Source organism: Engystomops pustulosus, chromosome 6, assembly GCF_040894005.1.
Source record: "Engystomops pustulosus chromosome 6, aEngPut4.maternal, whole genome shotgun sequence".
Taxonomy (NCBI): domain Eukaryota; kingdom Metazoa; phylum Chordata; class Amphibia; order Anura; family Leptodactylidae; genus Engystomops; species Engystomops pustulosus.
In genome coordinates this window covers 16,909,970-16,923,005 of record NC_092416.1, presented here as the reverse complement: position 1 = coordinate 16,923,005, position 13,036 = coordinate 16,909,970, and the positions used below count along the sequence as shown (strand labels likewise).

At 42.4% G+C, this 13,036-nt stretch overlaps 1 protein-coding gene across 3 annotated transcripts in view; it reads left to right on the top strand.

Moving 5' to 3' along the window:
• LOC140065528 (uncharacterized) overlaps window positions 1-13,036 on the top strand; it is a 30,201-nt gene extending 17,165 nt beyond the window's left edge. For 2 of the 3 annotated variants that reach the window (XM_072113127.1, XM_072113125.1), the window contains exons 6-9: window positions 7,092-7,205; window positions 7,280-7,426; window positions 9,127-9,276; window positions 12,704-13,036. In XM_072113127.1, the coding sequence (XP_071969228.1) occupies window positions 7,092-7,205; window positions 7,280-7,426; window positions 9,127-9,276; window positions 12,704-12,825 (533 nt within the window). In that variant the 3' untranslated portion in view covers window positions 12,826-13,036. The remainder of the gene's footprint in view (window positions 1-7,091; window positions 7,206-7,279; window positions 7,427-9,126; window positions 9,277-12,703) is intronic. The other variant, XM_072113124.1, reaches the window with a different exon arrangement.

The window sequence follows — 13,036 nt, the reverse complement described above, 5'->3', positions numbered from 1 at the left end:
CTTAGGAACTGCCCAAGGAGCGTAGAGACAGAATTGTGGTCTGCAGCAATCAATGTTCCTTAGAGCACAGTGGCCTCCATAATCCTTAAAGGGGACCTACCACCACGATTCTACCTATAAAGGTAGAATGGGTGGTAGGTGGATGAATGGGACGTAAGGATAGCCCTTTTTGGGCTAATCCTTACGTCCCGGCTATCCTTTTGTAAACTTTAATCAGTTGATATGCTAATTTAATTAAGCGGCTACTGGGGCGTGGAGTAGCCGGACATGAGGCTACTAGTCGCGGCTACTCCACGCCCCAGTAGCCTTGTTCCTCCGCCTACCGGGTAATCTTCGGTGCGCAGCTCCTCGTAGCTGCGCGCCTTTGTGCGAATATCCTGCGTTCTGCGCATGCGCAGGACGCAGGCCTACGGGTGCGCGGCCGTAGCTCCGAGGCCGGCGCTACTGCACATGCGCAGACGCCGGGTGCTCGGACGAGGGCGCGCAGCTACACGGTGCTGCACGCCGAAGATTACATGGTAGGTGGAGGAACAAGGCTACTGGGGGGTGGAGTAGCCGCGACTAGTAGCCTCATGTCCGGCTACTCCACGCCCCAGTAGCCGCTTAATTAAATTAGCATATCATCTGATTAAAGTTTACAAAAGGATAGCTGGGACGTAAGGATTAGCCCAAAAAGGGCTATCCTTACGTCCCATTCATCCACCTACCACCCGATCTACCTTTAGAGGTAGAATCGTGGTGGTAGGTCCCCTTTAAATGGAAAAAGTTTGAGACGGCCACAAACAAACTAAGCAATTGTGGGAGAAGAGACTTGTAAGCAAACAGGGGCACGGACAAGCAAGACGGCAGTACAGGACCCCGAAAGCGACGGAGGAGGAGAGTGCAACTTTCTTTTTTTAAAAACTTACCTCCTGAGCCCAGCTGCTAGTTTTCTAAAAGAGTCGGGCAACCCATTTAATATGTGTGAACCCCTTATTGATTTCACTGCACCATGGAAATAATGGTGTCCTATAAATAATAATATTACAGGGATGCTCTAACCATTCACTACATAGAACCTCATTATGATGCAATTCGTTTTGTTTACACAGCAAAAATTAGGCCGAGAAACTGGGCCTTGGTCTCGGTCTCATTGTGTCTTGACCCAATTATGTATACAAACGATAAAATCAAAAAGTTGTTGATTTTATTGTTAAAAACAGGAGTAACTATAGATAAAATGTCTTTTGGATATTATCAGTAGAGTCCATTGGGGTCATCAGAGGACTCTATGGCGCCGGTCCATCAGAAAACAATGCGGCAATGAGCCTAAGGCAAGTTTCACACTAGTTTCGGTCCAAAGCCTAAAACTAGCCAAGACTGATGTTATCAGAAGGAGATAAAGATAAATGTGGTTTTCTCTATGCCACGTGCTCTGCCCAATGCCACAGGGCCTGGCACAATGTAAATGGCTGTCTTTATCCCATCTACTCTGTTCCAAATGAGAATATTCTATAAAATCCCAATGGGAACCATTGGAAGGAAGACATCATCTCACCCTCTTGTCATGATGAACGTCTTCTCTACAACCTGTCTCCTCGTCTTCAGCGCTTTGCTGGCTTTAGGTGAGTTTATAGGTGACAGTTTATACTGATCCCTTTAAGGTAACGTATCAGTTATTTGTTAATTGTATTTTCTATACATAATGATGGAGGTGGCCATCCTATATCGAAAAGTCACGTCAACATAACCGAAAGGTTAATGCATAAATGTAATTCCACCAATAGGTCATTATCAGATGAAGTATTAGGAATGTATCACTATTGTACTTTTTACTTAATAAAAACAAATAATTAAATATTTTCTAAACTGTACATATTTTTGTTATATTTTCTGTCCAGGATTAGGGATGCTGTCCTAATTACATAAGAACATGAGCTGTGGCATCATCTATTGTCAGTAGTGATGTAATGATGGGTCAGTGTTATCTATATAGAGGCTATTGTACAGGGAGGAGGAGATAAGCTGTGACATCATCTATTGTTAGTAGTGATGTAATGATGGGTCAGTGTTATCTATATAGAGGTCATTGTACAGGGAGGGGGAGGAGATAAGCTGTGACATCATCTATTGTCAGTAGTGATGTAATGATGGGTCAGTGTTATCTATATAGAGGTCATTGTACAGGGAGGGGGAGGAGATAAGCTGTGACAACATCTATTGTCAGTAGTGATGTAATGATGGGTCAGTGTTATCTATATAGAGGTCATTGTACAGGGAGGGGGAGGAGATAAGCTGTGACATCATCTATTGTCAGTAGTGATGTAATGATGGGTCAGTGTTATCTATATAGAGGTCATTGTACAGGGAGGGGGAGGAGATAAGCTGTGACATCATCTATTGTCAGTAGAGATGTAATGATGGGTCAGTGTTATCTATATAGAGGTCATTGTACAGGGAGGGGGAGGAGATAAGCTGTGACATCATCTATTGTCAGTAGTGATGTAATGATGGGTCAGTGTTATCTATATAGAGGTCATTGTACAGGGAGGGGGAGGAGATAAGCTGTGACATCATCTATTGTCAGTAGTGATGTAATGATGGGTCAGTGTTATCTATATAGAGGTCATTGTACAGGGAGGGGGAGGAGATAACCTGTGACATCATCTATTGTCAGGAGTGATGTAATGATGGGTCAGTGTTATCTATATAGAGGTCATTGTACAGGGAGGGGGAGGAGATAACCTGTGACATCATCTATTGTCATGAGTGATGTAATGATGGGTCAGTGTTATCTATATAGAGGACATTGTACAGGGAGGGGAGGAGATAAGCTGTGACATCATCTATTGTCAGTAGTGATGTAATGATGAGTCAGTGTTATCTATATAGAGGTCATTGTACAGGAGGGGGAGGGGATAAGCTGTGACATCATCTATTGTCAGTAGTGATGTAATGATGGGTCAGTGTTATCTATATAGAGGTCATTGTAAAGGGAGGGGGAGGAGATAAGCTGTGACATCATCTATTGTCAGTAGTGATGTAATGATGGGTCAGTGTTATCTATATAGAGGTCATTGTACAGGGAGGGGGAGGAGATAACCTTTGACATCATCTATTGTCAGGAGTGATGTAATGATGGGTCAGTGTTATCTATATAGAGGTCATTGTACAGGGAGGAGGAGATAAGCTGTGACATCATCTATTGTCAGTAGTGATGTAATGATGGGTCAGTGTTATCTATATAGAGGTCATTGTAAAGGGAGGGGGAGGAGATAAGCTGTGACATCATCTATTGTCAGTAGTGATGTAATGATGGGTCAGTGTTATCTATATAGAGGTCATTGTAAAGGGAGGGGGAGGAGATAAGCTGTGACATCATCTATTGTCAGTAGTGATGTAATGATGGGTCAGTGTTATCTATATAGAGGTCATTGTACAGGGAGGGGGAGGAGATAACCTGTGACATCATCTATTGTCAGGAGTGATGTAATGATGGGTCAGTGTTATCTATATAGAGGTCATTGTACAGGGAGGAGGAGATAAGCTGTGACATCATCTATTGTCAGTAGTGATGTAATGATGGGTCAGTGTTATCTATATAGAGGTCATTGTACAGGGAGGGGGAGGAGATAAGCTGTGACATCATCTATTGTCAGTAGTGATGTAATGATGGGTCAGTGTTATCTATATAGAGGTCATTGTACAGGGAGGGGGAGGAGATAAGCTGTGACATCATCTATTGTCAGTAGTGATGTAATGATGGGTCAGTGTTAACTATATAGAGGTCATTGTACAGGGAGGGGGAGGAGATAAGCTGTGACATCATCTATTGTCAGTAGTGATGTAATGATGGGTCAGTGTTATCTATATAGAGGACATTGTACAGGGAGGGGGGGAGATAAGCTGTGACATCATTTATTGTCAGTAGTGATGTAATGATGAGTCAGTGTTATCTATAAAGGGGTCATTGTACAGGGAGGGGGAGGAGATAAGCTGTGACATCATCTATTGTCAGGAGTGATGTAATGATGGGTCAGTGTTATCTATATAGAGGTCATTGTACATGGAGGAGGAGATAAGCTGTGACATCATCTATTGTCAGTAGTGATGTAATGATGGGTCAGTGTTATCTATATAGAGGTCATTGTACAGGGAGGGGGAGGAGATAAGCTGTGACATCATCTATTGTCAGTAGTGATGTCATGATGGGTCAGTGTTATCTATATAGAGGTCATTGTACAGGGAGGGAGAGGAAATAAGCTGTGACATCATCTATTGTCAGTAGTGATGTAATGATGGGTCAGTGTTATCTATATAGAGGTCATTGTACAGGGAGGGGGAGGAGATAACCTGTGACATCATCTATTGTCAGGAGTGATGTAATGATGGGTCAGTGTTATCTATATAGAGGTCATTGTACAGGGAGGAGGAGATAAGCTGTGACATCATCTATTGTCAGTAGTGATGTAATGATGGGTCAGTGTTATCTATATAGAGGTCATTGTACAGGGAGGGGGAGGAGATAACCTGTGACATCATCTATTGTCAGTAGTGATGTAATGATGGGTCAGTGTTATCTATATAGAGAACATTGTACAGGAAGGGGGAGGAGATAAGCTGTGACATCATCTATTGTCAGTATTGATGTAATAATGGGTCAGTGTTATATATATAGGTCATTGTACAGGGAGGGGGAGGAGATAAGCTGTGACATCATCTATTGTCAGTAGTGATGTAATGATGGGTCAGTGTTATCTATATAGAGGTCATTGTACAGGGAGGAGGAGGAGATAAGCTGTGACATCATCTATTGTCAGTAGTGATGTAATGATGGGTCAGTGTTATCTATATAGAGGTCATTGTACAGGGAGGAGGAGGAGATAAGCTGTGACATCATCTATTGTCAGTAGTGATGTAATAATGGGTCAGTGTTATATATATAGAGGTCATTGTACAGGGAGGGGGAGGAGATAAGCTGTGACATCTATTGTCAGTAGTGATGTAATGATGGGTCAGTGTTATCTATATAGAGGTCATTGTACAGGGAGGAGATAAGCTGTGACATCATCTATTGTCAGTAGTGATGTAATGAAGGGTCAGTGTTATCTATATAGAGGTCATTGTACAGAGAGGGGGAGGAGATAAGCTGTGACGTCATCTATTGTCAGTAGTGATGTAATGATGGGTCAGTGTTATCTATATAGAGGTCATTGTACAGGGAGGAGGAGGAGGTAAGCTGTGACATCATCTATTGTCAGTAGTGATGTAATAATGGGTCAGTGTTATATATATAGAGGTCATTGTACAGGGAGGGGGAGGAGATAAGCTGTGACATCTATTGTCAGTAGTGATGTAATGATGGGTCAGTGTTATCTATATAGAGGTCATTGTACAGAGAGGGGGAGGAGATAAGCTGTGACGTCATCTATTGTCAGTAGTGATGTAATGATGGGTCAGTGTTATCTATATAGAGGTCATTGTACAGGGAGGAGGAGGAGATAAGCTGTGACATCATCTATTGTCAGTAGTGATGTAATAATGGGTCAGTGTTATATATATAGAGGTCATTGTACAGGGAGGGGGAGGAGATAAGCTGTGACATCTATTGTCAGTAGTGATGTAATGATGGGTCAGTGTTATCTATATAGAGGTCATTGTACAGAGAGGGGGAGGAGATAAGCTGTGACGTCATCTATTGTCAGTAGTGATGTAATGATGGGTCAGTGTTATCTATATAGAGGTCATTGTACAGGGAGGAGGAGATAAGCTGTGACATCATCTATTGTCAGTAGTGATGTAATGATGGGTCAGTGTTATCTATATAGAGGTCATTGTACAGGGAGGGGAGGAGATAAGCTGTGACATCATCTATTGTCAGTAGTGATGTAATGATGGGTCAGTGTTATCTATATAGAGGTCATTGTACAGAGAGGGGAGGAGATAAGCTGTGACATCATCTATTGTCAGTAATGATGTAATGAGGCGTCAGTATTATCTATATAGAGGACATTGTACAGGGAGGAGGAGATAAGCTGTGACATCATCTATTGTCAGTAGTGATGTAATGACGGGTCAGTGTTATTTATATAGAGGTCATTGTACAGGGAGGGGGAGGAGATAAGCTGTGACATCATCTATTGTCAGTAGTGATGTAATGACGGGTCAGTGTTATCTATATAGAGGTCATTGTACAGGGAGGGGAGGAGATAAGCTGTGACATCATCTATTGTCAGTAGTGATGTAATGATGGGTCAGTGTTATCTATATAGAGGTCATTGTACAGAGAGGGGAGGAGATAAGCTGTGACATCATCTATTGTCAGTAATGATGTAATGAGGCGTCAGTATTATCTATATAGAGGACATTGTACAGGGAGGAGGAGATAAGCTGTGACATCATCTATTGTCAGTAGTGATGTAATGATGGGTCAGTGTTATCTATATAGAGGTCATTGTACAGGAAGGGGGAGGAGATATGCTGTGACATCATCTATTGTCAGTAGTGATGTAATGATGGGTCAGTGTTATCTATACAGAGGTCATTGTACAGGGAGGGGGAGGAGATAAGCTGTGACATCATCTATTGTCAGTAGTGATGTAATGACGGGTCAGTGTTATCTATATGGAGGTCATTGTACAGGGAGGGGAGGAGATAAGCTGTGACATCATCTATTGTCAGTAGTGACAATATGTACTGATTACAGTTTGAATAGTTTATGGACACTTACATTTCTGATATTGATTTCATGTGAACTTACCTTCTGCATAAAGAAAGAAATAACACAGATTTATGGAATGTATATTATCACTTGAAGATATTGGGCAATTGAGATGAGTTGACCTGTTGGTTGGGTTCAGCGTTCAGGTTGGGGCCACCTAACCTGGAAATATTGCCGAACAGCCAATGTGTGACTGGCCGGGTGGAGAGCCCCAGGCCAATCGTAGTCATGGCAAGTTGGGAGGGATGTCAATATCATAAGGAGGGTCCGCAAACCCCCTAAAGTGTCCCATAGGGCTATCATTACAAAAACATGGATTTTAAGGACAACCCATTTTTTGTCATGGTATATTTATGCTTCTTTATGCCAGTTTATCACTTTTATTTTACAGTCTTTTCCGATTGTTATTCTTGTCTGTCCAAAACCTCTACAACGTGTGACAAGGTGATCGTTATCCCCTGTCCTCAAAAAGGATGCATGATCATCTCCCAATACGTTTACATCAGTGAGTACAACTCTCTTCTTCACAAATCTCTCTCTCAGTTCTGGATTTCTTATATCCATTGTCTCTGTTTGTAGATGGAGCAGAGTATTATTCGATATTAAAAGGCTGCGCCATTAGCCAGTTTTGTGGGGCTCTAGGATCAGCGACGCAGGATAAAGTCAAAGTCCGAGGTTATGTAAAATGCTGCCCCGGGGAATCATGCAACAATGGAAGTTTTTACAGTAAGTGACACAGGAGTATTGATGCTCGTTCGAGCATTAGCGTACTCGAAACTGCTCGTTGCTCGGACAAATACTTCGCCCGCTCGAGAAAATGGCATCTCCCGCCGTTTTGCTTTTTGGCGGCCAGAAACAGAGCCAATCACAAGCCAGGAGACTCTGCACTCCACCCAGCATGACGTGGTACCCTTACACGTCGATAGCAGTGGTTGGCTGGCCAGATCAGGTGACCCTGGGATAGACTAGCCGCTGGCCGCGCTGCTCGGATCATTCTCTGTCTGGATGCCGCTAGGGAGAGAGCTGCTGCTGGTCAGGGAAAGCGTTAGGGTGTTCTATTAGAATAGTGTTAGGCAGGAGTGATTCTACAAGAACCCAACAGCCCTTCTTAGGGCTACAATAACGTTATACATTTTTTTTTTTTATTTGCTTGTGGCTGGGCTTGCTGGCACTAGTAGTGCAGCTAGTACCATATTGTGAGGAATTTGCAGGGAGACCTGCGACCGTTGTGTTTAGCTCTTAGTGACACACATATCCACCTCAAACACCGAAGTGGGAAAATTTATTAGGGGTTTGATTAGAATTAGGCACAGTCTGCTGATTTTTTTTTTTTTTTACCTTTATTTCATTTTAAAGCTCAAACTCATCTTGCAAAGCAGTGTGCTTTCAGTGTCGGCTCCATCTCAAGATCCAACTAACATAGTTTTAACTGCAGCACCTTTAATCTACTATTAGTTCACTGCCTCCATACATGGTCCCCTTATCAAACGAGCTGTGTCCGGCAGAATTTTCAGGTGTTTCACCAGATACATAGTGGAACTCGGCCCATCTGTCGCCGCCATGCTGGAGACCTGAAGTTGCAATCATAGCAGCGCAATATGGATGCCCCATACTGTCTCTCTTAATCATGGAAGTCGTCTCCATGGCTGCCTCCACATGTCGTCCCCTTATCAAAAGAGCTGTGTCAGGCTCATTTTTCGGGTGTTTCACCAGATACGTTATGGAACTTGGTCACTTTGTCGCCACCATGCTGTGTTATCGACTAAATATACCGTCAACCTTTTGTTCACATAGGAAATCATTTCACCTCCTTTGGTGAAACCTGAGTCCATTTAGAGTATGTCGCCATGCCACTCTCTAGCCTGCCACTGCTGCCGCTGCCTCTGCATGCCGTCCCCTATAGTGTCAGGGTCAATTATTGCATGTTTTAGATGCTATCTAGCCTCATTCGGTCACTCAGTCATGGCCATGCTGTTGCCCATACTTTTGGCATAATGGTGCGATTAAGCAGCCTCAGAGGCATCCATGCATGCTGCCCCTGCTGTTTCCTGTCCATTTCCGTGGTGTTTCCATCCTTTTCTGAGGTTCCCAGGTGTTTGGCCAAGCTTCCCTGTGCAGAGCCTTGGTCCCCTTGAAAAATGCTCGAGTCTCCCATTGACTTCAATGGGGCTCGTTATTCGAGACGAGCACTCGAGCATCGGTAAAAGTTCGTCTCGAATAACGAGTACCCGAGCATTTTAGTGCTCGCTCATCTCTACTGACGACCAAACCCTAGGACCTACCGTGACTCGTGATCAGTGGGGTCCCACAAGTCAGACTCCCAACGTTTAGATAGTTACCCCCCAATACTGAGGATAACAATAAAATTGGTAAAACCCCTTTAACTATTGGCTATACTTGATCTATGGGTCTTTTTATTTCTCCAGTTCCTGAAGATGATCCGACACCTAATGGTCTTGTATGTCCAAACTGCTTTATCAATGGCACTCTGAAGGAATGTGTGAGCACCAAGAAGATAAATTGCACCGGAATCGAGGACCGATGTTTTGAGTATCGAGGGACAGACAAGTTACCAGGTCAGGGATCGTTCCTTCTAATTTAATCAAATCCCATCCAGATTCTGTGTAAGGACCTCGTTTTTGTAAGGACATGTTGGGGGAATTCCTGACATGTCCTTACAACATATGGCACAGGCATATCCCACTTTATGCTCATACAGTGGGATATGTCGGCCGGTGACTTCTCCCCCCTTCAAATACTGGGGGGAGGAGTTAACAATGGCAGCGGCCAGTGCAGGGGTGCTTCCCCAGTGATGTCACTGTCCTTATATGGACAGGGATATCACCGCTGTCCTCCTTTCTGCTGAGCATCCCCTTTTTTTATAGGATATGTTGTATAGTGAGCAGATGGAGGCAACAACTATTTTTTTCCGACTTATTGCCCGACTTGGATTTCATTGCAGAATACAACATTGGCAGTGTAAAAAGTATAAAAACATTAGGGGTTAAAATTAATGGAAAATTAATGGAAAATTGCCAATTGTGAGGAAGAAAACCACACGCTCCCATTTATTGCCCCAGAACATAACATTGTACACCAGATGTAGGCACAAGTCGTAGGAAGGTGATAGCAGAGAGATTGGAGCTGGCGTGAGCATGTGAAGGCCCATTGAGTAGTAGCTGTCGTAGACCTCAATTGTTGGCCCGGGGACAATATTAACCAATGCTTCTTAAGGGTTCCTAAAGACTATATCCCTTCCTGATATCACAAATATCTGATCAGATATAGTGCAATTAACCTAAGCTGACTTCTTCGATTACAAGACCTGTACAGGAAACAGGACTTACAAGCTAGGGGTAAGCTGAATTGGGTGTTCGGCCTACAATCAGGCAAGATGTTCGGATCAGGTGGTCAAAAACGGAACCCAACCATCAGGTCCACTCATATTTTTCTCTCTCTATGTATAATCTATTCTAACAAAGGTTTGTAAAAGGTTGATATTTAGACACTTATTAAATGCAGCCACAGCTGGTATCTCAGCCAAATAGAAAAACCCAGAACCCTCATCGATACGAGAATGGGTTAAAAGAGTAGATAAGGAATATGGAGAAGATGGCAGTAGAGTTAAAATCTAGCAGCCACGATTATAGGATAATTTGGAACATTTGGTTAGGACTAGTGGAATCAGAGGAATATAGAAACATGTCAGTCTAGTTAAAAAGTAAATTATAAGTTACAAGGAACCTGGCACCAGGAACCATTTTTGAGCCTTCTCCATGTCCTCACAGACGATAAATAGTTATCACTAAGCTTTGTTTTTCTTTAATAAAACTTCTGGCATTAGTGGTTAAAACAATAACTAATATTAAAGTTTACCTGGCTCCCTGCTAGCTTGTGTCCTGTGTCCCTGGGGAGTGTGCAACACGGAGTAGAGTTCCCTTTCCCTCACCCTCCCTTCCTCCCCTGGAAAATGCTCACCTGTAAGATTGAAAAAAAACATCCTCCTTCCAGTCTCATGCCAAACGGGTCGCCGCTTTAAGAGAAAGAAGCAAAGGTGGGGGCAAGGAGTAACTGGTTGGAGGAGGGAACTCTACTCCATGCTGAATAATAATCAGGGACACAGGACACAAGCTGGCAGGGAGCTGGGTAAACTTTAGTATAAGTTATTGTTTTAACTACTAAAGTTTACCTGGCTTTCTGCCAGCTTGTGTCCTGTGTACCTTAGTAGTGATCAGCACGGAGCAGAGTTCCCTTACCCTCCCTCCAAAAAAGAAAAAAACCCTCCTTCCAGTTACGGCGGAGACCTTCTGGCATGAGTTAACTGGTTACTGGCATAGTTTTTTTTTTTTTAACTCACAAAAAAAAACATTTTCCGGAGGGACACAGCTCTGTGCTGAACACTCCCCAGGGACACAGGACACAAGCTGGCAGGGAGCCAGGTAAACTTTACTATAAGTTATTGTTTTAACCTGTAAATGGCAGAAGTTTTCTAAAATCAGTTTGGGGATAAGTTATTTATTGTCTGTGGGGGTCACAAAGTTTCCATTAAACCGCTTGTCTAGGTTAGGGTGGGATTGGGATGGAGTATTCATTTTTTTGGGGGAGGTGGAAAGTTGGTTTTGTCTGTTTGCAAAAGGAGATGTGATGTTATACATATGTATTGTGTGATTTAATGTTACTGGCATATAGGTGTAAAATTTTACGACATGAAAATTTAAATAAAGAATTAATAAAACCAAAGCAGAGTATTGGGCAAAATAACCCACATAACGTAGGTAATGCTCATCCAAAAAATTTGGCAAACATGTTTCATGAAGCTAAATCTCTTTGTACAGCTGTTGGGATAACACAGGTAATAACTAATAGATGGCATTAAAACTACATTTATAACATTGGACCAGTAGATGGCAGAGGAGCAACTGTTAAAGGAAGTTAAGGCCAAACTAAAGTTGTAACCAGAAATTTCCATACACTATAATAACAGACACGTATGATGTTTCTCTCACTATCTGACATGAAATCAGAATAATCCTCTCCCTTTTAGGTAAATTAGGAACTAAAATTATTTAAATTTGTCAAAATAATGAGAGAGGGAATTTTTAAGGCATGTTTATATATAAGGCAAAAGTTTACATGCCTAGACAATTTGGGACAGTCCATTTGATGATATCAGGTTTTTAGAAGGTTCTCATTTATGGGCAACATCTGAGATAATTAGAGAAACACCTGCTGATGTGTTTGAAGGAAAACCTAAAAACGCACTAGATACTTTGTATAACATCAGGGAAAGTCTAAAGAAGCATATCAGGAAGAGAACGTTGGACTTCCACAAGGCTGGTTCATCCTTGGGTTCAAATTCCAGAAATATATACAGAATTTATTGTACATCTTGTACATACAAGATGGGAATGTGCAGCCCTAATATCACTCATATAGGAGACAGGTTCTGAGTCCTATAGATGAACCTGCTTTGGTCCGAAATGTACACATAAACCCAAGAACAAAAGGAAGAGACCGTGTGAAGATGCATTAAGAGTCATTATCCGCAGTGACACAAGTCCTGTATCCTAGAGAAACACAAAACCCAGATTTATGTTTGCAAACGCAACCAGAACAAAGACCTTAATTTTTGGAGAGGTCCTATAGTCTGACAAAACAAAAATTCAGCTTTTTGACCATCGTTAAGTTTGAGGAAAAGGGAGAAGCTTTCAAGCCTGAGAACATCATCCCAAGTGTGAGATACGGGGTGGGGGGAGGGGACGGGGAAGCATCATGTTGTGGAGGGAACCCCCCCCCCTCCCCAAACCCCCCCCCCCACAATGATAAACTACCTAATTACCTCCATTGTCTTGGCTGAAAGATAACGATTATGGATACATTATTCTATGACACTCTAGAAGCCATTAAGTCATGGTGACACAATAATAAAGGAATGATTGTGATTGTGAAAATATGATAAAGATGATATCTTGATAATCTGTGGTTGTCCATTTTTGTCTACAGATGACTCCGTGGGGAATTATTCCTTTAAGGGATGCATGAACAGTTTTGCTTGTAAATACAACTTTAACGCTTCTATTGCGGTGGAAGAAATACAGGGGGACGCCATGAACTGTGACACATGACGATCCAGACATCTCCCGGAAACAATTGCCAAGGATCCCGATCTGCTAATCACTAAAGATATAGGACAAAAAAAAATTGGCTTTGCAGTTGCGGCACTTTGCTAGTAGTTACATGAAAACATTGTAGTCTTAATGAAGTAGTATCCAAGCAGCTGAACCTCTGGTTGATAGACCATTGTCTATGGGAAAATAATAAAAAAAAAAATTCTAA